Here is a 24,385-nt window from a genome sequence, read left to right on the forward strand (position 1 = left end):
AACAAAAAACGTGTGTTTATTAATAAATTTTGCTATGATAGAATTTAAACTAAGAAAAAATAAGTTTATTTTTGTTTCTAAAATTACATATCAATCTTTGAAATTGAATAGAAAATTTTATTAAATTGTTACGTCTTTGCAATTGGTTAATTATTTTGTGTTATTAAGAATCTATCAAGAAACAAAATTAAATACTAGAAATTTTAATTAGTTTTTTTTTTTAATCTTCATATTATACATGTTATATGGAAACTGTAATAAATGTTGAACTCGGACTGTTTAAGTTTTGATGAACGATTTTCAGCATTCATTTGAAAAAAAAAAAGATGTACATCTTTTAAAAAATGTACATCTTCATATTGTTTATTAATTAATTTCGATTTATTGTATATAAAATGTACAGGTTTTTTCTTAAAGTGTCAAATTACCGGAAAACATCTGATGACGAGCATTTGCAGTTACATGTAGTGGGCACGTGAACTTAAATTTTCTTTATCCAAGATATCAAGAAAAAGTTCTATTCTTCTTTATTTCTCATCGTTTATGTTCTGTTCCCAAATTAAGTTAATTTAATTAATTAATTTTGTTTAATGTATTTCCCTCTTTTATATAAATATGCAGGCATTTTTCTCAAATTGTCAAATGACCGGAAAGCATTCGATGACGAGAGTTAACTTTGAGCACGTGAACTTTATACAAGAGATCAAGAAAAATATCGTTTTTCACCTTCACATTAACATGTTTTACTTTCTAATACAATGTCTTTCTTTTTAATTTTAATATTTCTCGATTTTCGTGTTCAATAGATAAGATAGGATGTGCAGGTGTAATGATAAACTTCACAGACGAAATTATAGTTTATATTAATAAATATTCAATGCAAAAATTCATATATTTTTGTTTTCTTTGACAAATTCTGTTTCTTTGTGTATTAAGTATTAGCCGCGATCATTTCCTGTGTATAGGGATTAGCATTGCCTGAGCAGGAAACGACATGCCCTGGGGGTTTCACACCTTTCTTATAGTATACCTTGGGTAACGCTCGCTGGATGTGCACGTCGTTGTCTAGCCATTCAACAACACATTTGATTCATTGTTTCATTATTATTTCATCGATATCATTTTCAGATGCGATATTGGCCTTGGAATTTATGTCATATTATTGTTGCTTTTTTTTTAAACAGAGTGTATAAAAAGAATTAAAGTAAAAAAAAAACTTTTAAAACAAATTAATGAAGTATTTGATATTAATTAAATCAAATAATGATCTATTACTATGTTATTTCGTGTCTGTTTATATCTGTATCAGTTAGAAGATTGAGAGAGAGAGAGAGAGAGAGAGAAGAAAAATATCACAATATTAAGGCACGTGCATGATCGTTTTTCCTCCTTTTTGATCAGTATATCCATTTCCTAAGTCCAGCGAATAAAACTCCCGCTGATTTATCAGTTTATTGACCATTTGTCGAATTTGTCTAAGTTTTATTGTCATTTATCGAGAGACTTGTTTATGATCCACTTTCTTCTTTCGTTTAGCATATGTACATGACATGTAATTTGAATTACTTCCCTTTTTGTCGCCAGATTACAACGACAGATTTTGGTGGTAAAATAAAATGTATTTTTGTTATAAAATTTGATTACGAAAAACACAGTATATTAAAATTGTCGAGTTATTGAAAATATTTTTTTGAAACAAAAAATTTAAAAAGGATTCTGATTGCAACAAAAACATTCTTTATTTCATGCATTTCAATTCATGAGCTACACATGAAAAAAAAACTGCTTCGTTTTACAATGTCGTAGGAAAACGCATACAGGTAATACACTCAGGTAACATCCTGTGTATATAGGTAGTATGTACACTAGACAGCGTCATTCCCTCGGGGCTTCTCATCCGCTTCGAGTAAGCTCCACTCCACACCAAACTTACCTGAGGAAAACCAAACGGTTACACAGACATCTGAAAACTTGAAGCATGGCAACTTGCTGATTAAAATAAGCTAATTTCTATGTTGTGTGTTCAAATATTTTAAGGGCCCATATTTGTGTTTGTGTTTTATTTGAACCGGAGAAATCTGAAATTTGTTTATGTTCATAAACATGATTTTAGTAATTTTCGAAAAAAGCAGAAAATAGAAATACATTCAAATACTAGCTATGATATTATTGATATTCTGAATAGAAATACCTGTGATTATTTTATTAACAAGAACACCCCCCCCCCCACACACACAAAAAAAATCGTCGATATTTCATAGTCTTACAGTGTAGCGCATAATAATGGAGCAACAGTATTCCTACACTTGTAGGCGTGTTTTGTTAAAATTTAATTGTAATTATGTATTACTATCTATCATCGTTTTTCATGCTATTATTTATAACAGACATGTATACAGAAGTAACGGTACTTTTCTAAATGAAACTAAATGACTGATATAATCTCGCAGATAAATAAACACATAGCTACATGTAACTGCAACTGCACGGGCTAATTGTGAACACCGGATTACAGTGCATATAAAGAGAAGTGATATCATCGCATTCTTTAAAGTTTAATTATACCTTTTTAGCAATTTGAAGATCATTTGGGGTGGCATTATTGATTTTGAAAATAAACTTTAAGTTAATATATTCGATAAATTATTCGACTTTATTTCATCCTATACTGTACATGTATAACTGTTAACAAACGTTTTTGAGAATTAATTAATTTTGAGTGACCACTGGTAAAAAAAAAAGAAAGATGTTTTTTATTAAACAATTTGATAAAACTTAAAAATGAATATTTAAAGAATCCATGTAATGGTATAAATCTATTAATATTAATGTGATCGTAACCCCCCCCCCCCGGACCTCATTTCGACACGATTAAAAATCGACAATGCTTTACAGGTAAGAACATCTAAGCTGAAGAATAACGGTAGCGGGCCCCGCCGCGGTGTAAACACGGTCTCAGGTAGCACCGCGATCAAAACCCGCGACGGTGTAACGCGGAAAGGATTAATACACCGCGGAGGGGACGCGGTCTAATACGGGATCCGCGTTGCCTGTACTGTATTTTTTACCAAAAAAGCTTCATACAAAAATCTTATTTAAGAAATAATGTTATTTCAAATTTATTATTATTATTATTATTATTATCTTCATGTAAATTAGATTAGAAAAAGATTACTCAATGTTCATTCATAGCCATTTTTTGTTGATTTCAGCAAAGAGATTTAATATCAGTTTTTAAATAAAAGATTTATAATTCCTTAAAGAAATATCAGCTTAAATTGATCGTTGGGCATAAAACAGAAAGAGAAAAGGGGAGATGGGGAGAGGAAATTAAAAAGAGGGGGAGAGAGAGGCGGAGAGAGGGGAATGAGAGAAAGATAAAGAAAAAAGAGAAGAGAGAAATTAGGAGAGAGAAAGTGGGAACGGAGGGAGGTGGAGAGAGAAAGAATGAGAGAGGAATCTTATTGTTCACTCTCCACGTACAATACAAGAAATAAAAGCTAATATTGATCGTTGAGAGAGAGAGAGAGAAAGAGAGATCTTACTGTCCACCCTCCACCTTCTGTCACAGAGAAAGGGGCAGAGAAACTGATAAAGAGAGAGTAAAACAGAGAGAGAGAGAGGGAGAGAGAGAGAGAGAGAAGGATAAAGATATCTTACTGTCCACACTCCACCCTCTGTCACCATGTCACGCTAAGAAGACGCTAACCTTGTTTTCAATACCAAATGGATAGATCTCATACACACCAGATTCTGTATTAATATTATTATAGAGGTCCTTGCAATCTTTATATAGGTTTAACTCTGAAAGAGAAAAGAATAAATACATGATATGATAATAATCGTTATATAAAATTTACTCTGAGAGAGAGAGAGAGAGAGAGAGAGAAAACGAGAGATAGATATAAATACCTGACTTGATGGTTTGCAGTATACTGCTCTTCAAATCTTCGTGGATGTTGGTTGCATTTTTCATCAGGATATTAAACATCTCGTAAAATTCTTCTTGAATGTTTGTTTGATTAACCTTAATTCTCGCATTCTCTCGTTTTAAGGACTCGATTTGTCTCGCATTTTCTCGTCTTAAAGACTCCATTTGTCTCGCGTTCTCCTGTCGTAAGTACTCAATCTTTTCAATCAATATTTTAATCTTCTGATCATTACGGTCGCAGTCATGTTTTTCATTAAGATAAATTTGCTGAGAACTAGCCGCACAAAAGAACAAAACGTACATGAAGATACCCAACAAAACTCCTGCCATGGTTTTACTTGCACGCTGTCTGAAAATAAGCTTCCCTAAAATAATCCGTAGTTTATATACCCTTAAAACGGGAAGTTAAAAATTTTCCTAAATATTTCGCTACCGCAACACTTAGACGTTCAGCAGCGAATTTCATTCGACAGTCAAGAAAAAATAAAATATTCAGGATGCTTGGGTCATAGGTCAAATTCAGAGTAATGCTGGTACATGTAATGGATGACATTTAAAAAACTTTTTTTTTTTGTAGATACCAATTTTAAAAACTAAAAATGGATATATTGTTTTTGAATACTATATTTTAAATTATAAATATAAATAAATAAGTCAATACTTATTGAGTCTTTTGTGTTTCTTTATATTCACTTCTTTAATGTATTGAGGGTACAGTTACCACACAATTACCACACATGTAGAATTTTTAATACTTATTTAAGATTATTTATAGTTCTAAAGAATGTTTTAAAGTTTTTTTTTTCAATTTTCAAAAAGAATTCGAATATGAGGTAAATAATTATTCAAAAGGTACCAATGCCACAGTTTTATAGAATGACCTCAAAATATAAAGTTCCTCTATAACGAATGAAATGTATGGAGATAAAGAACAATATTCCAGCTCAAAGGTCCATTAAACATTATAAAAAAAGATCAGAGCAAACAGGCTTCCGAATCATCAGAGTGGAATCAGGTGCCATGGAGGAGTGAGCATCTCCTGATGACCGGTCTCACCCACCGTGTAATTCTTGACAATCGACAATCTTATCAGAAGTATCTTACCTGTTCAGCCACAAAACCAGTCTCTTTTCCCTTAATATTTTTTTGAAACTGCAATTTTATTGAGCTGATTTTCCTAGAACTGACAGTGACAAAACCATTGTTAAAAAAGTTAAAGAATGACACTTTTTATACTCGTAGCAGAGGAAAATGTACATATTATTTAACATACCCCGTCCTTTTTAGGAACAAATTTATCTTTTATGCGCTTAAATTAATTTTCAATAGGTATTGTATCCGAATAATTAGTCTAATTAATTTTTATATATTTTGGAGTTTTAAATTCTCAAAACTATATTTGAATTGGCATTCGTCATGTTTAGTTTTGAAAAGGACGGATACATGCTTCTATAAATATTTTCAAAGGTACGTATTTTTATTCACATTTTTAAAAAAGCATATTGTACTGTGTTTGATAACACCATCGAAGATTTGATTTTAATAAAAGCATAATAAGCCAAACGTAACTGCATTTCTTATTTTTAAAAAAAATAGAAAGTGGAGAAAAGAAACGTAACAAGAAAAGTGTTGGTTTTTCTTAATATTAAATATTAAATTTTATGCATTTAGTCTTTAAAAAAATATTTTCTTGAATTTCTTATTGTTTGTTTGTTGATTGTTCTTCAATTTGTAATTATTACAAATAAGAGGCATTAAGTGAATAAATATCTATTTAATGTTGCTTCAAGGAATAAGGAAGAAATTCCAAAACGGAAAAAAAACAACTTCATAAATAGAAAAAAAAACTATATCTTAAAAGCTTGGTTACATCAAAACAGGGGCTAAAGATGCACAGGAAAAAAAAACTTAAGATAAATTTTGAAAATTAAAGATATATATTAAAACGGAAGAAAAAAATTGCAAAAATAAAAAGAAATCAGCGAGATCTGCAATATCGTTCGTCAGTCCCATCGTAGAAAAGCACAAAGATAGATAAACATTAAAACAGTGGGTTGTAAACTGAGATTAGATAAAATTGAGGTCACATCTAAAAAGAGAACCCGGATGAATGAAAATGTAAACAGTAGTTTCTGTACGGAGAGAAAAGGAATTTCAATGTCATCGGGATTGGCATATTCTAAACGTTTACTATTGATAATAACTAAATTTAATGTTATTTTTGTTAATTTTTTAGCACCATTAGGCATTGTCCTTTCTTTTGAATTTTAATGATTCTTTCTTTTTTTTAATTTGCTTGCATTTTTTAAACAGCTTAAATATACCGATAATTGTGATAGTTCATATAAAATTATTACTATGTCCACAGGGAAAAAAGAATCCAACGCCCCCTCCCCCATTCACGTCTATTTCTGATGACACATATTCCATTTTTGTGATAATAAATGACAATTTATTATAAAATGAAAAAAAGTGAAAATAGTGGGTGATAATTTTGCTATTAACATCATCTTATACAATAGATAAGCAATAAATCAGTATTATTTAGATTAATCTTTTCTTAATAAAGGAGAATCGACATAGATATGTAATTCTAAATTAAGGATTTCCGATATCGAGATATTATTCTAAATTATTGATACTCGGTATAGAGGTTTAATTTTGATATGAAGAGACTCGGTGTAGATATGTGATTCCCAATTAAGATGACTGGGTGTAGAGATGTAATTCAGAATTAAAGAGACTCGGTAAAGATATGTGATTCTGATCTATGAGAACGCGGTGTAGATATATAGGATGGTTTTTAACAATAATATTAAGTTCCATCAATAAAGATTAAATCATTCTGACTTGGTTTTTTTTAATAAGAATATTTTATATACAATAAATATATAAATAGAACCATTTATTTTAACAAACGAACGTTTTTGACAACCATCGTACATGTCACATATATTTTGTATTTAAATTGTTTTGACTTCTATGGCATTCGAAACATCCGAACTCGGAAAGGGGGTCAAAAGGGTAAAAAAAAAAAAATTTCTCTCCCTCTCTCTCTCTCTCTCTCTCTCTCAACCCCTCCTCTTTCTCTCTCTCTCCCTCTCTCTCTCAATCGCCCTCCTTTTCCTCCCCTGTCTTTCCCTCTCTCTCTCTTTCTCTGTAGCCTCCTCCTCCTCTCTATCTATTTCATATCCCTCTTTCTCTCACTCTCCAAGAAGTCTGTTTTTGATCGTTTCATCAGCAACAGAGAACTCTTTGTTATTGTCTATTCCTTCATTAAGCACATCATTGATGTTTTTATATAAAGAATTAATATTAAAACGACCTTTAATATCTTTAGTTCTGATGTGCTATTTAAGAAACAGGCGTTTAACCCCACCCCACCCCAACCCACCCCCCAAAAAAATATTAAAATAAAAATGATGAGATATAAGCGTATACAAAATTATTCTCTTACTTGTGTTAACAAAGTATACTTTCTTAATTATATTAAAAAATTATGTTGTACGAAAGTTGGAATTCCCAAAATAAGAGTGATATATCATCCTGGTTCCAAATGATGAATGTTTCATAGAAGACGTTATTGTGAGACGGAAAAACTAGAAAGAAAACAAAACAAAAATTAGGAGAATAATGTTTTGTTGTTTTTTTTTTGGACATTTTATATTTGATTTTATGCATTTAACCCCCAGTATATTTCTCTTATTTTTTTGGTACGTTATGACTTAACTTTAATTTTTAATTATTATGAATAAGTACCAGTTAGTAAATTGATATTAAAAAGTTATTGTTTTTTAAGAATAAGGAAGAATCTCCAAAGCGAAAAAAAAACAACTACATAAATAGGGGAAAAAAACTACATCTTAAAGGATTGGTTACTTCAAAATAGGGTTAAAGATGTACAGGAAAAACGTAAGATAAATGAAATTAAACGGAAGAGAAAATTAATGAATACAAAAAACCCCGACTTTTCTTTCATTTTCTAGGTCAGTTTTATCTTAGACGAAAAAAAAAAAGATATATAAAAATGAAAACAGTCGATTGTAGACAGAGATAAGGAAAAAAGAATTTAACTGTCATCGAGACTGACATATTTTAAGTTTACTGTCGATTATTCCTAATTCTAACACATTCTTTATTAATTTAATAAAAAACAGCATGCATCATTTGTTCATTTTATTATTATCATTTTATTACATTAGCTTCCATTTTTGTGACGGCCTAACCTAGACTTTTCACATAAAATGATTCATATGTCCACCGAATATTAGCGAAAAAAATAAAAATGATGAGATATATGTGCGTATGAAAAAGTTTGTTATTGGTGTAACAAGGCAAAATATTATAAAATTCATCATTTAAATGATGTACTAAAGTTGGATTTCCCAAGATTATAGTGACAGCAATTCCTGATTCCAAATGATGACCGCATCAGTAATGTTCTTATCGGGAGAAAAAAATATCACAAAAAGGGTTAGTATGTTCAAAGTAATTCATACAATATGCATCGATCGGGTAACATACTACTTCAGAAGATTTTTTATTACAAAAGAAAAAGAAAAAAAATAAAAATTTATCAAAATGATTATCACATTTTACATAGGCTATGTGAAATTGTGTACATTCTGACCTCTTGGGTCAAACTGCTAAATTTACTCCAGATACATTAGAAGTGTAACGGTCAGAGGTGTCAATTTTAACTTTTGTTGTTTTTTTTCATAATGGTAATACAGGTTTTAAGTTACAAATTATTTCATTTTCTTGTGTCATATGGAAAAGTTATTATTTGTGTGATATCAAGTAGACTTTTTTCGTGTAAATAAGGCCCGCCCCCTTATTTCATCCTTAAAATGCTGTGTTTGAAAACTTCATATGGAAATAATTCTGAATACTAATGTTGTCCTGATAACAGAACATACATATCTTCTTTGTTAGAGTCACATCATGCATATACAATGATTTTCATTAAAGTAATTTTTAATCTGAGTAAAAGCCTCTGTATGTCCATATTGATAATAAATTCTCAGATGCCCAGTTCTGTACTTATAATTAGGCGAAAGAGGCTCGAATATTTCTTTTTGTTCAAATTCAAATGAAAATCAAGAACATATACTAACTGCATGAAAAAGATACATAAACAAAACAAATAATTCTTTTTCCGGGAAAAATTAGTTGCGATTTTGTTATTATTTTAAATTTTCAATGCATATCTTGCCTATGTAGGTAGGGACAGACCCAATCACTAGGCAGGATGTGTATTGATGAGGAATATAAATTATTATTAATTTTTCCCCTTCTTCTTCAATTTTGTTTAGCTATATCTGTGTGAATTTTTAAATGTTATAAATTTCAAAATTATTTATTAACTTATTTCTATTTTTTTATTATTATTAAAAGTACAATTATTTATTTTTAATCTGAATAAAATAAATAAATTAAAGTTATATGAAAGTGATATAAATTAAGTACTACGTTAATTTATATCTGATGATGTCATTGTGACTTCAGTAGCATTGTGACGTCATTATTATTCACAAGACGAAAGACCACCTTTAAGCAATCGCTTAATGGTAGCTTAATGATGAATTAATGGTGGCTTAAAGAAGTTAATTCCTTTCAGCCACAATTAAGCCACCATTAAGCTGCAACTAACAGGTGCTTGATGTCCAAACTTCGTTAAGCTACCATTAAGCCACCTTTAAGCTGAGCTTAATGGTGACTTAATCGTCAAACCTCATTAAATTTGTACGTATCTTATATAAAATCTTTTAACTAACTTTAAAGTTATTTTAATATCATTTACGCAAAATCTATTCCAACTCATAATTTCGTCTCGATAGTAATTTCTACGAGTTTTTTGTCAACATGCATAAACTCGATCACTGAGAACAAAGTTAGCTAATAGTCACAGGGGCTTACTCCCAGTGTCTAATAATTATTTTTTTTAAATCATTTACAGTAATGATAAAATAAGGCATCATTTAACAGTACCCTATATTATTTTCTATATATAATAATGTAATGTGTAATTGAGTTCTTTTACGCTTACTTTGTTTAAAATGATAAAATGACAAACAATTTTCTCAATCACTAATTAGATTTATATTATTTATTAAGTATCTCTGCCTTGGGTATAAATCACGAAAGAATCAAAAATACAACAAGCTAATTACAGCGAAGGTACACCTAACTTCTTATAAAATAGATACAGAAGTACCAAGGACAGGTCGGCTCTATTCGGGCTCCTAACCCTGGCACCTGTGATCTTCCTGACAAATTGTCAGACCCTTGGCTTATGGCTTGCCAAACTATTATATCATACAATTGAACAGCTTCGGCTCTATTCGGGCCACTGATCAATTGTATGAGTCCAGAAGTTAAAATTAGAAATAATTATTACCTATCCCTTTCTTCGCTTTAACAGGAATGACACTGTGTCTCAGCGTCTCTTAATTTTATATTATAGGGAGAGTCTATTATAAAGGGGTGTCGGGTTATTCCATTATGAATCTGATTAGGGTCATCGAAACGTTTGAAATAATAGATCAAAAACATCACAATTATTACATGCAGTGATTTTATTATTAGTGTATATATTTTTTTTAAAACAAATAATTATTAAACGCCGGGAGCAAGCCCCTGTGAAACATCTTATATCATCCGAAAATCAATTTGTTCTTAAAATTATCTTTATCCATGAACACAAAATATATACAGTGGACTCTCGATCTCTCGAAGTTCAAGGAACCCAAGAAAAGTTTGAGAGATCGAGGGGTTTAAGAGATAGAAAGTTAATGAAATCCGGAATGTTCAGTTCCGATCGTCGAAGTTCTACTTTTATAGATACCGGAAGTATATGTAAATAAAGTTATTGCACGTTTTTATTCGTATTTTACAAGTAATTTACTTGATATCAACAAACTACATGTATGTTCGTATTGCGAATAAATAAAACGAATTCCTAAAGTTTCAATAATAAATGTGTATGTACACGCAATCAAAACTTCGAGAGATAGAGAGTAAAATTCAATGAAATATGTGTAATGGGACCTAAGTTTTGGTTCAAGAGATAGTAGTTCGAAAGAGCAGGAGTAAAATTGCTTTGTTATATAGAGGGAAAAAACGGGACCGGAGGTTCACTTCGATACCTTTAAATCATATGTTCTCATGAAAAAAGAAATCTCTTGGGGGGGGGGGGCTCCTGGTATACATGTTATGTATACACAGGATGAAAAGCCAGGTTTCCCAAATTTGGAAACCCGATGGAAACATATGGGAATCGTGACATCAGTAGTTTCCATATAGTTTCCATTTTATGGAAACCACATAGTGGTTTCCACATAGATTCCCGACATGGAAACAATCAACCTGTGGTTTCCCGTAAGTTTCCCAAGATAGGAAACCATGGAAACATACCCCGGTGGTTTCCACATAGATTCCCGACATGGAAACAATCAACCCGTGGTTTCCCGTAAGTTTCCCAAGATAGGAAACCATGGAAACATGCCTCGGTGGTTTCCATATAGATTCCCGATATGGAAACAACCAACCTGTGGTTTCTTGTAAGTTTCCCAAGATAGGAAACCATGTAAACATGCCTCAGTGGTTTCCATACAGATTCCCGACATGGAAGCCACCAATGTGTAGTTTTCCCCATGTTTCCCAGGCAGGGAAACTTTGAAAGTATATCTCAATACTAACCAACCTACCTTTTATTTTACAAAAAGTTAAATATTTAATTATGTTACCATATTTTTACCAATTATAGAAATATTTCAAAAGTGTTTACATGCTGTAACAAAATAATTAACTTCAAACAGTTAAAATAACTAGATGTGTATTTCTGTGTGATTAATTTAATATTTCAGCACCGTGAACGCAATTCAATTTTAATTTAATTTTATTTAACTGAATTTAATTTAATTTAATTTAATTTTAAATTTGATTTATCACATAAGTTTTGGTAAACTCGTATAGAATGCGTGAAGTGGAATAAGAAAAAGTAAGTGCATGCAGTTATGTAGAAATCAATCATTTCCGATCCCACTTTCTTGAAGCTGTCTATGATGAATGTTCCTTTGAAAAAATGGAAGAGCTAAGGAAGGGTACATTTAATGAAATTATTTACAGAAAAGGTTTACTAAAAAGATCGATTAAAAAGAAAATAAAGAAATATGTCAAGTTACGATTACTGATTAAGGACAGGTGAGACGTTCCTCAATAAAATAATTAATTTTTTTCCAATATTTTGCAATTGACATTGAAGAATTATTTTTACATAATTACATGTATTCACAAGACATCAAGGTACCTTACCAGGCATTTGTGTTAGATACCAGAGGTTGGCATTTCTTATATACTGGGGTAATCGGTCAGGAAAAAAATACTTCAATTGGTTTGTCAAAATTACATTTATAGTGTTTCAAGTTTTTAAATACAAGTTTAGAAATTGATAAAGATTTTGTTTTAATATGAATTAATATATTAATATAAACTGGTCAGATAAGAATCATTCATCGAATTGGCTTGGGGCTGAGTATTATCATACTAGTATTTTACTATTAATAGTGAATATTGTCTTTTTTAATTTATTAAATCATTATTTTTATTATTGGGGTGGGTGGGTTGCTTTTTATTTTTTTTCTTGAGAAGCCCCCCCCTCCCAAAAAAAAAAAAACAAAACCAAAAAAAAAAACGCTTTTGAAAAAGTCACTATGGTCGGCCTGTGTAATTAGGGACACCTGTCCTCACGTGCCATATCAGGTGGAGACACGTGCCGCGAAGACACCTGTCACTGTGTATTTTTTGTATATTCTATGTGAATTGAGACGGTATTGTACCTAAAAGGAACAATAGGCTGTTGTCGAGCATGTACACACAGAGTCTCCGACCGAAAATTCTTTTAAATTAAGATGATGATTCGTGTTTCTTTTATCATTTAAAAAATTGTATATTCCATAAATAAAGTTATACAAGAGAACATATTTATAAAATAACCTACATTTAAGAAGTTCAATGAAAGAACAAACTATTTAGAATTTTTATTTCAATTTTCATTACTGATTTAAAATAAAACTCTCCTCTTTAGAAATTAAATAATTTTCTATAGGTATTGAATAGATCTTAATTCTCGTCGTGTATAATTAATATATTAAATCAGAATGACGTTAAAAGATCAATGTGAAATCAAAACTGTATTTAATATTGTTGTTGGGTTTTTGTGTGAAATTTGTAATCTTACGTACTACAAAGACATTTATTAGATAAATGTTTATAATATAATTCATCACATAAAACGTTTTTTCCTTTTTTTTGTTTAAATATGTACGCAGATCCCCGTGTACTAAACGCCTGCACTTTTCGCATGAAATTACAATGTAGGGTCCTAAATGCACATACATTATATTTAACAAACTAAAAAAAATTTCAGCCATTTTTTTTTCTTCAAAGGCCATTACTCTAGATAAAGAAAAGTCTATAATATTTTGCATGATTTTGTTTTCCTTAAGAACAATGGCTTTTAAAGTAGTGAATGCTAAGGCAATCTATTAAAAGAATTAATTGTATAATTAATTCATTGTATAATTGTCACGATTGTATTTTAGTGCAGTTTTTGTTGATTTCATTCTAGAAAGGAATGAAGTTTGTCAATACTTCAACAAACATTTCTTTATCTATGGTGTACACTACTTTATTTTTTATTCGCCGACATGCTACTCTTTTTATAAAAAAAAACTTGCGTGACTAATAGACTCGATCTTCAGGCCTGTAGGAAAGTAATTTCCGAAAGAGTAATAAACTAACCGGGATTTTATTTTTACTAGCATACCTTACCAGATTTCTTAACGAAAAAAAAACATTAAAAGAAATACAGGGCGGGACCAGCTAAAGCTGTATGCATAAGTACAGCCCTGCACATCAACGAGTATAGATTAATTTCGACATAATCTTTCCCATGACTTCACTTATACCAATCACGACTAAAATATTGAATTAAAATACTGTTATATTTCCTGCCTTTGATTAGATGTTAGTTTTATTCCACCTAGAGATATAACTCTCCTAAGAAAAAGGTTTTCAACATTCTGATTCATTTAACAATTTTACGTGTTAAAATGATGTGGGATATTTTTTTAGCTAAAGGCCAAGGAGTTTAAACATATTAAAGTACAATGTACATGTAGCAATTAGAGAAAAGTCTAGCAGGTCCACCAGTAATATCGATAGCAGGCTCAAAATGTAATTAAACCCCGAAAAGTAGGGAGTTCAATTAGTAATTTAACCCCCCCCCAAAAAAAACACAACAATTTATAAGCAATGAATTAAACACCGAACTTTTCAATCATCACTATTGAAATAAAAAAACTGTTCTTGATAATCATATTATAATTGTAGCTTATATTCATGCCTTTTAGGATTCCTGTGGAAAGTTCACAATAAAAAAAAAATAAATTTTATGTGCTTTTAAAAATTTAGCATGTTTTGGTGTGACATTATAAATTCATAATCATACATGTAACAGTTAAAAGAAGCGGGGAGAGGTGTGTGTGTGTGTGTGTGTGGGGGGGGGGTTTACTTTCAGCAAGGACGGCCACTACCAACAACCAAGCCCCGAAACCCATATCCCGAAGGCAAATAAGTTGAGGTGTCAAGCAAGAAACAATTTTTTTTTCTGCTCTTGCCTCATGTATTTAACCGCTTTTTTCTAAATATACTAGGTCTACATATCATATCGGCAAAATATTTAGGAGCCCCTCTTTTTATTCCATGAAAAGGGGAAAACTTAATTAAATTCTAATATAAGATATCATAATCACACTTAATCATAGTGAATGTAAACAGATTATATTTCCCATCCTGCATCGCTCTGTAGGCGCTTTATTTCATTGGTCAATTTCCCGAGGCGCCATTTTTGGAGAATCGAGAAGGACGAAGAAGAAGATGTAAGCAGCTGGTAAATGTGAAAAGTAAAGATGGTTACACCACCCAGTGTCTTTAAGACTGTGATAAATGCAATGGCCAACGATGAAGGATTAGTGTACGTATATATTTGTTAACTTTTTACGGTAAATAGTTGTAATATTTGGCAACAACAAATCTTTACTATCGGAGGCAACTTTTGTTCTGACGCCATTTTAAAAAGTTGGATACATAAGTTTTAAATTGTTAAGTGTATATATTGCAGAGAGAAAGAGAGAGAGAGAGAGAGAGAGAGAGAGAGAGAGAGAGAGAAATTTGAGACGTTGATATAGCATAACTTAGATTATGAAGGCACCGTGCATGCGCATGCTGTATGTTGTAAAATTTCAACGTTTCGCCTTTTATCATGTTTATTAAAATGTATGCTCCATGTGTATGTTCTCTCTCTATATATAAATGAATACTTTTCGGAATTTTAAAAAAAATATTTTAAACCCCGCTCAAATTATCCGGATGATAATAGTTACACCGAACATGGTTTCGTAATTAAATTCAGACTGCAGAACATCCGGTTTGAATACCACATGTGTTTTCTGACTTTTGCCAGTTTTGAGCCAACTCTTGTTTTTTGGAACTTACGACTTATGGCAAGGTATAAATTAAATATTTTTGGTTCAAAACTTTGATAAAAGCATCGATATTTTTACAAAAAGTGTCTTCAATCTCAGCTTATCCGATTATTCATGAAGGATATCCTCATCAGAACAGTTGGAATAGATTGTAGCGAATAGCATAACCCTTAATCATATGCATGACGATGATATGGAGGGAAAATATACATAAAAAAGTGAATGTAGGTGAAAGCCTGTCCTCTTTTCTGAAGAGATTAGGTTTGTTTTATTGTTTATTGAAATAGTTTACTGCTTAAAAGATTTTTTTTGGTAATGTCTAACCTGTTGAGATGAAGATGTAAAAAAAGAAAATCCTAATAATGAATTAATATTGATAGTATGTCATGAAATGCAAATGAATCATCAGCTTGAATTATCAGTTTTTTCACAATTATTGACCTGAGTAGGTCAATGTATAGCGAATAATACATACTCCTTTCCATATCGCATCCTAGCCCGAGACACCAATTTCAGCCAGAGGGACAGAGACCCTAGGGCTGATATTGGTCGAAGGTCTGATACAGGATGTGATGTGGAAAAGGTTATGTTTCATTATGTTTATTACAAACTTGGTAATGCATGCACAATAAAACTACTTACATACATGTACACGGTATTGTCTTACTGAACAGATTTAGCTGTCATTAGGTCAAAATTGCAAATAATAACATGCTTCTTATATCTGTATATACAGGTAACTCTTGATGGATTGAACTTCGATTTCTCGGAAGTTCTTGATCGCTTGAAGTGAGTCTCTTGTCCCGATTTTTTCCACTATATAACTAAGCAGATTTGCTCTTGATTTCTCGAACTCCTGATCTTTCGAAACCCTTGATCCCTCGAAGTCAAAATGCAGTCCCACTGTGCTGTGAATTTTACCCTTGATACCTCGAAGTGGCTGTGTGTATACCAAGTTATAATGTTCAAACTTTTGCCATAACTGTATATCTGTGTGTCTGTCTGAGTGTCTGTTGTCAACTTAAACCTATAATAGCTTCACCATAACTTTAGAACTATACGAGATAGTGGCTTCATATTTACTTTAGTATGCATACTCCACTAATGAAGTGCTTTCAAATGGCAACAAGGACAATGATTATGTGATCTTGACTGTGACCTGTATGCTAAAAAAATTGCTTTTTCGAACTTTGTTACTATGTTTCACAAGCGCATCTTGTTTTGTTGGTCTCTGACCAGTAGAGCTTATGCGATAGTAAAGCGTTCGGCATCCATCTGTCTGTCTGTCTGTCTGCAAACACTACTACTCCTTAAATTTTAGTCTGATTTCAATATAACTTGGCACACAAGTAGACTTTACTAAGATACATAATTCTGTGCATCAGTTTTTGATAAGTACAAACCAGTAGAGCTACAGTCTCGACAGAGACTTCTGGTTATTTTTTCTTCCATCCCGGTTGTTGCTAATGCTATTACATAATTAGTTTAAATTAGAATGCAATAGTACCTGGACATAATTTATCATTTCAGAGAGAAGAAAACTGTGTGACTTTAAAAGAAAACCAGTGAGATAAAATCATAGAAAATGTATGATGATTCAGGATGTGGTCATTTGGTAAGTGGTAATTCATTCATGATTTGTATGTATATGACAATTGCCTGAAAAAAAAAGATTCTAAATTTTATTTAAATACTGAACTGTGGTATATCAGCTGTGAGCTACAAGAAGTTTTATGTAAAAGCTAGGGCTGAAACAATTTGCCCCCTCCATGTTATGTGTGTATTGCTATGATTGACATACAATCAGTTCTCTAATACATAACCACTTCAATAAAACTTTGTCGTCTCGAACCTGAATTAAACAGGAAAAAACTCTGAGATCTCTCCAAAAATTTGAATGAAAAAAAGGAAATGCTTATTTACTGATTTCTTGCTGGTCAGTATTTTGATTACTTAAAGGAAGCTCTAAAAACTGCACACTAAAGAGTTCTACTTTAACATCAGTTAGTTTTATGAAGTTAGAGTGATCTGCCCTAGATTAAGATTATGAAAAATGTTATTTTACAGTCAGTTAGATTATTTTTAATAGATTAAATTATTTTAAGAATTATTTAAAATAAAAAGAATAGGAAATTAATTATTTTCATAAATTTTTCCAATGTAAGTAAACAGCAATGATTTCTGCTTACAGATAGTCCATTGTCTTTGAAAATTTCTTGGGGAAATGAGGCACATACCATATGTTCTAAATGAATAAAAAAGGCTCATTATGCACATATTTATATGAATTCAAATATGATAGATTTTTTTTCTCTCCAAGGAATAATTTCTGCAAGTCACAAAGTTTTTAGAGTTTCCTTTATTTTAAAGATATTCATTGAAATTATTTGAAGTATTAAATTTTGGTAAATTTTATGATACTAAAAGGTTATATGGATGAAAAAACAGCATGCGTGTATGACAATAGGGCTTAAATTTTTAATGTCTCTTAATTTTTGAGTGACATTAAAACAGGAATTGTCATCACCAATAGACAAGACGAATTTCACATTCCTAAGAGTTTTCTCCAATTGTTGGCGTATCGCTCATTTTTCCCACTTTGTCCTTTGTAAGTTACTTGTTAATATTTTCAATCTTCAAAAATATTGGACAACTACAATCTGTATCTGTATTGGCAGAGTATGGGGGCAACATGAAAATCATAATGAATATGTTCATACTGAGTTTATTTCTAAGATATTGTCCCTCAAAGTTGATACGGTTAAAGAGGGAAAGGGGTTATTATTTAAACTTAAGCAGAATGGTGTTGTGGGAAATATATTGGAGTGGATTGAAAACTATCTTACTGATCGTGAACAAAAAGTTTTATTAGAAGGGTACTCCTCAGTTAGAGAAAGTATAAATGCAGGCGTCCCACAAGGTTCGGTATTAGGACCATTCCTCTTTTTGATATATATTAATGACATAACTGAAAATTTAGAAAATCAAATTAGGTTATTTGCAGATGATACTTCTTTGTTTGAAATTGTAGACTCTGATACACAAGCCCCTGCCGTCTCTTTAATAAATGACTTGGAAAAAATTAAACAGTGGTCCAGACAATGGATGGTAGACTTTAACCCTAGCAAAACTGTAAATGTTAATTTTACCCGGTCAAATAAAACTCATCCACAAATCTCATTTGGTAATGTAAATAGTTACATAGAACAACAGCAAAGTCACTGCCACCTTGGACTTATACTACAATCCAATGGTGGTTGGTCAGAACATATATCCAAAATATATGATAAAGCATGTCAACGTTTAAATGTTCTTCGCACCCTTAAATACAAATTAAACAGAGATTCCCTCATTAGTATTTATGTTGCTTTTATAAAGCCTATTTTAGAATATGGAAATGTAGTATGGGATAATTGCACACAGGAACAGAGTAATCTATTAGAGAGTGTGCAAATAGAGGCTGGGCGTATCATTACTGGGTTAAGACGCAATTCTTCAAAACAAAAATTGTATAATGAATTAGGATGGCAAACACTTAGTGAAAGAAGAACTAAACATAAGCTTACACTTATGTACAAAATACTTAATGATTATACACCTGAATATTTGCAAGAAATGGTCAATCAATGCCTACCTGTTTCACATAATTACGCGTTACGCAATAATTCGTATCACTTACCAATCACTAGAACAGTTGCATACTACAATAGTTTTTTACCATCTACAATTAAATTATGGAATGATTTGCCAGATAGCTTAAAATCTGTAACAAGTGTAGCAAAGTTTAAACAGTGTATGCAAAATAAAAATATTGAAGATAAAACAAAATCCAAATTATACAATTATGGACAAAGAAAATTAAATATACTCCACTGTCAGTTGAGAAACTTCTCTAGTAATCTTAATGCAGATTTGTTTAATCATAATTTAGTTGATTCACCTAAATGCTTAAAATGTGGATATTGTTTTGAAGACTCTGTTCATTTTTTCTTTCAATGCCCATGTTATGATTTTGCCAGGAACATTTTAATTACATACATGAGTGACCATGATATACCAAGAGATGTCAGTACTGTATTATCTGGTTATTATTGTCTATCTCTTAGAGAAAATATGTTATTCTTTGACGAAGTTCATAATTTTATAAAAAATACTAAACGATTTTAGTCTGAGCCTTATTTTCCATATTCTTTATTACTTAATTTTTTGTTTGTTTGTTTTTTCCATCATTTTTTTTTCTTTCTCTCTTTTCTTTTAAGTTTATGTTATTGTTTTCTTTATGCATTTTTTCTCCTCAATTTTTCTTCAACTATGTATATTTATAATTCTCTTAATATTAATTTATAATACATGTTTTTTTGAACTTAAAATATGTACAGTATTAAATTTAATTGTACCATGTTTACCTTGATCTCAAATGGAGAGAACTAATATAGGCCCTTGGCCTGCTGTTCAATCCATATTCATATTGTACTCTTTGTATATTATGAATAAAATACTTCTTAAATTAAAGAGGGAAAACAGCGTCTTAAGCCTGTTGACCCCAGGTCGACCCTGCGAAGGGGAATAACTTTTGTAAATGTGAAAATCCTTTATGGTATATCATATAGATCTAAGACTGACTGAATTTTGATCAGCCAATTTATGAACATGATGAATGGATGTAAATAATGTTGGTCAATATATGTAAAAAAAAATTAAATTACTTGTTTATGTATAGATTTGTGGTATCTCTCCCATTGAAGTTTATAAACTTGTTATTTATTTCTTAAACAAACTGAGCATACATGCAATACCGGTATAAAATTACTCATATGATAAGATGCATGTATACTTAAACCATGATAAAATCATATGTGTCCAATGCAGCATATGATAAGTCATTAACATACAAGTACATGTGTATCTATACTGTAATACATATATATTGCATTATTTTTAGGTCCTGTTCTGTGGATGCCCTAAGACAGTGTCTACCCATCACTCCATCTGATATCACTTGTCCTGAGCATATTTCTCTCTCAAACTTAAACTACAGAGAGCCTGTGGATAGTGGATGAAGAGTGACCTTGGACCAATTTTCTAGGTCAAAGGTCAGTATCAAAATCTACTGTATATCTTTATTTAAAATCGTAGTCCAGAGTATATTTCTCCCCTGCCTGGTGTAATCTAGCTTTTGTGCAATGGGGTGGAGGGTCTGCAATGATCTTCAACCAATTTCTAGGTCGAATATCAAAATAAAAAAAAAAATCTCTCCCAAATATTTTTGTTATTATAAAGAGTATGTTTTCTCTCAAACTAATCAAACTTAAAGCAGGGTTCTTAGTATGAGATACATGTAGTAATATATTCTCAATGACATAATAAGGCTGAAAACATTATTTATATTAGGCCTAAAATAAAATATTGTTTGTTTGCAGTTGCCGACCGACCCACTGAAAATGCACCCGACCCAAACTTTTTTTTAGCCATTTTGTAATATTTTTTTCTCTCCAATTTTTCAGGATATTAAAACTTTCATTTTCAATTTTTTTTCTTTATCAATCATACCAAGAGTGCAGCTTATTCATGTAAAGTAGGCCTATGAAAAACTTTATTTTATGTTATCTAACAAAGATCTGGAAATATTTAAAAAAAAAAAAAAAAAAAAAAATTGCCTACCTACCTACTCAGACTAAAAATTATAGGTCGGCAACTGCAAACAAAGAATTTTTTAAGCTTGACCTTATGTTATTTTTTTTTCACTTATCATAAAGCATTAATTATTAAAGAGATACATTAAATGCTGAAATCATATGCATCATGGTCATGGAAAGTAATTATTGATATTGGTATATTGAAGGACATTGACTGATCTTTCAGATTTCTAAGTTATATTCAAGCATTATAATTCTGACATCATATAATAATTTTGTATGGATATTGCAGATCAAAGGTGATGTGAAGAAAACCAGGAAACTGATGTTGAAAGAAGTACTTAATGACCCTTATGAATGGACTTAAATGTGAAAGACTGTTCCATTGTTAATCTAAGATATATGAATTTATTTAATATTTTGATATCATTGAAAAATTCAGTTACAGTTTTTGTACATCAAATGAATTATTAAACATATAAAATGGTAATGCTTTTTTCTTTTACATGTAATAAATTTTTTTGATATATTTTTGAAAGAATACACATTATTTCACATTGCTTCCTTTAGAAAAGTTAGGGAATCTTGAAGTTTCCCAGTAATTTCCACCAGGAATGGGACTCCAGATAATTCCACCAAGTTTACGCCACACAGAAAGTGTTACACAAGTTCCATATAGTTTCCTGAGTCAAGGAAACTGCAGGAATAATAATGTTTCACGAGCTTCCATGTAGTTTCCCGTAAAAGAAAACCTTAAGATTCCATCAAGTTTCCATTCCACGGAAACCACTACGCTCATATTCCATATGGTTTCCTGAGTCGAGGAAACTTTAGGAATCGTGAGGTTTCCCGAGCTTCCATGTAGTTTCCCATATAAGGAAACCTAAAGATTCCATCAAGTTTCCATTCCACGGAAACCACTACGCTCCGATTCCATATGGTTTCCTGAGTCATGGAAACTTTAGGAATCGCGAGGTTTCCCGAGCTTGCATGTAGTTTCCCATAAAAGGAAACCTAAAGATTCCACCAAGTTTCCATTCCACGGAAACCCCCTACGCTCCGATTCCATCAAGTTTCCTGATTCTGGAAACCAGTGGAATCTTCAGGTTTCCCATTACGGGAAACTACATGGATGTTCGGGAAACTTCAGGTTTACAGAGGTTTCCGTGGTTCGGGATACCTTATGGAATCGGAGCGTAGGGGGTTTCCGTGTCACGGAAACTTGGCGGAATAACCTAGCATCCGCTACGGAAACCACTGGGAAACATGATGTAAACTTGAGGTTTCCATGTGGTTTCCATAAAGTTTCCCATGATGGGAAACCACTTTTTTCACCCAGTGATATATATTATGTTTTCAATGATTGACTTTTACAACTTGAATAATTTGAATTAATTCGTTATTTTTTTTTTTATAATGCAGCGTTAAGTATCTGTCAAAATCTAGTCGGTCGTCAATCATTGTTATTTCAAAATCGATTTTCAGAAGATCAGCAGCGCTCGCTCCGTGATCGGAAGGTCGTGAGTTCGTATCTCGGCTGCGACTGACCTAGTCGTTAAAATGGGTAGCAACTTTTCCATCGCCATGCACTCGGCACTTTGAAGTGAAAGTTGCGGATCCTTCAAATGAGACCTTAAAAACTGAGGCCCCGTGTCAGCGGCAGGCGTTGGCACGATAAAGATCCCTCACTGCTCAATGGCCCTGAGTGCCGAGTAAAGGTCAAAATTTGAAGCCCTTCACTGGCATATGGTGCCTCTCCATATGAGTGAAAAACTCTCGAGAGGGACGTTAAACAATATACAATCAATCAATCAGAAGATCAGTCGATCAAACTAAACATGACATCCGACCAGATTTATACACATTGAGAAACGGGGTAAGATTAACAGATTAACAATGTACAGTACACAGAATGGTCAGACAATAGACCTTGATTAGGTGTCCCACCGTCCCCTGTTAACTAACAGGAAACTATACATACACAACATACACAGAGAGATTTTGATGATCAATTATTTTTACAAAATTTAAATTTAATGCAAGCATATAGCAAATTAAAAATATTGATTCATCGTAAAATGACAATTATTTTGATACCCATTATGAAACAAAAAGCATTAAAACTGAATCTGCTATTCTACAAAAAGTTTTTGTAAACGTAACCTTGTAACTCTTACGCGAGGATTGTCTCTAAATTGTAGACACAAAAACCGTTAATATCCGCAGTATATTTAAAAAAAAGTATAATCTGTTTTTTCGACTTTCTTTTTCGATGATCTATTGTTGTGTTTTATCTATAATTAATTTATTTTCAATCATGATTTAATGCTTACATGTATAAATTTTCGAATAACAGAGCGAAGAACTCAATCACATTACATCAGTCTAAAAGCCGAACTCAATGGTATAGAAATATTACTGCGAAATAAGCCTTTAAAAAATATCCATAAATAAAATTGTTTATATTTTGATTAAAAATCAATTCAAGACTTCGGATACGTTTATCAAAATAAATACTTTTAGAAGTACAAACAAATCTTGTAAAAATGAAAGTTAAATATTTTCCTTGAAAACAAAGAGCGGTGATAGCCTAATGGATAAGGTCATGGGTTTGCGCGCCGCCTGTGGCGATTTTTTTTTAAATTTTGAATTTCGTTCTTTTTCATTATTTTTACCAAATCAAGATATGTGCGAACTTTACATATATAATATTGATAACAAATCACTATAAAAATAATTTTTCACCCATATAAACAGTATTATCGACTGCGTCATGGTGGCTTAATGGTAGCTTAATGGAGTTTGGGCATTTAGCACCTGTACGTCCCCCTTAATGGTAGCTTAATGGTGGTCTAAAAGCTACCATTAAGGACCTGAAGGCCACCATTAAGCTACCATTAAGTTACATTTTAGCACCCATTAAGGAATTTGAGATGACTTAATGGTAACTTAATGGTGGTGTAAATGTTACTAAAAGGTGCTTAATGGTGACTTAAAGACACTACGACTTTAAACCATTATTAAGGACCTATAAGCCACCATTAAACCGGACTTAAAGGGTGTGTTTCATCTTGTGATTTCAGATTATTCTTGCAATATTATCTTACTCCAAAAAGAATTCAAACCTTAGAAATTATATTATTCATCAATATAATAAAACGCTTATCCCCTGCTTGTGAGTGGGAATGCTCTTTTATCAAACCCTTGACAGGGACTATTCCTCACGGGCAAGCCCTCGGGGAATAGTTCCCTGTCGCGGGTTTAACAAG

The 24,385-nt window shown here is 31.6% G+C and overlaps 1 protein-coding gene and 1 long non-coding RNA gene across 6 annotated transcripts in view; one reads left to right on the top strand and one right to left on the bottom strand.

Annotated features, from left to right (window-relative positions):
- The window catches only part of LOC134271512 (fibroleukin-like), a 253,551-nt gene that overhangs the window by 208,005 nt on the left and 21,161 nt on the right, over positions 1-24,385 (bottom strand). Inside the window, exon 1 of one of the 5 annotated variants that reach the window (XM_062753706.1) lies at positions 3,913-4,486. The exons of the other annotated variants lie outside the window; for them this stretch is intronic. Within the exon in view, the coding sequence (XP_062609690.1) occupies positions 3,913-4,261 (349 nt within the window). The 5' untranslated portion in view covers positions 4,262-4,486. Of the gene's footprint in view, positions 1-3,912; positions 4,487-24,385 lie in introns of those variants that run through there. 5 annotated transcript variants of the gene reach the window in all.
- Positions 20,486-21,606, top strand: LOC134271507 (uncharacterized). Its single transcript, XR_009993033.1, has 2 exons — positions 20,486-20,573; positions 21,409-21,606. It is a non-coding gene; the product is annotated as an uncharacterized LOC134271507 (long non-coding RNA).

This window comes from Saccostrea cucullata, unplaced genomic scaffold (genome assembly GCF_032062105.1).
Source record: "Saccostrea cucullata isolate Sc308-1 unplaced genomic scaffold, CSIRO_AGI_Scuc_v1 ctg352, whole genome shotgun sequence".
NCBI classification, from domain to species: Eukaryota; Metazoa; Mollusca; class Bivalvia; order Ostreida; family Ostreidae; genus Saccostrea; species Saccostrea cuccullata.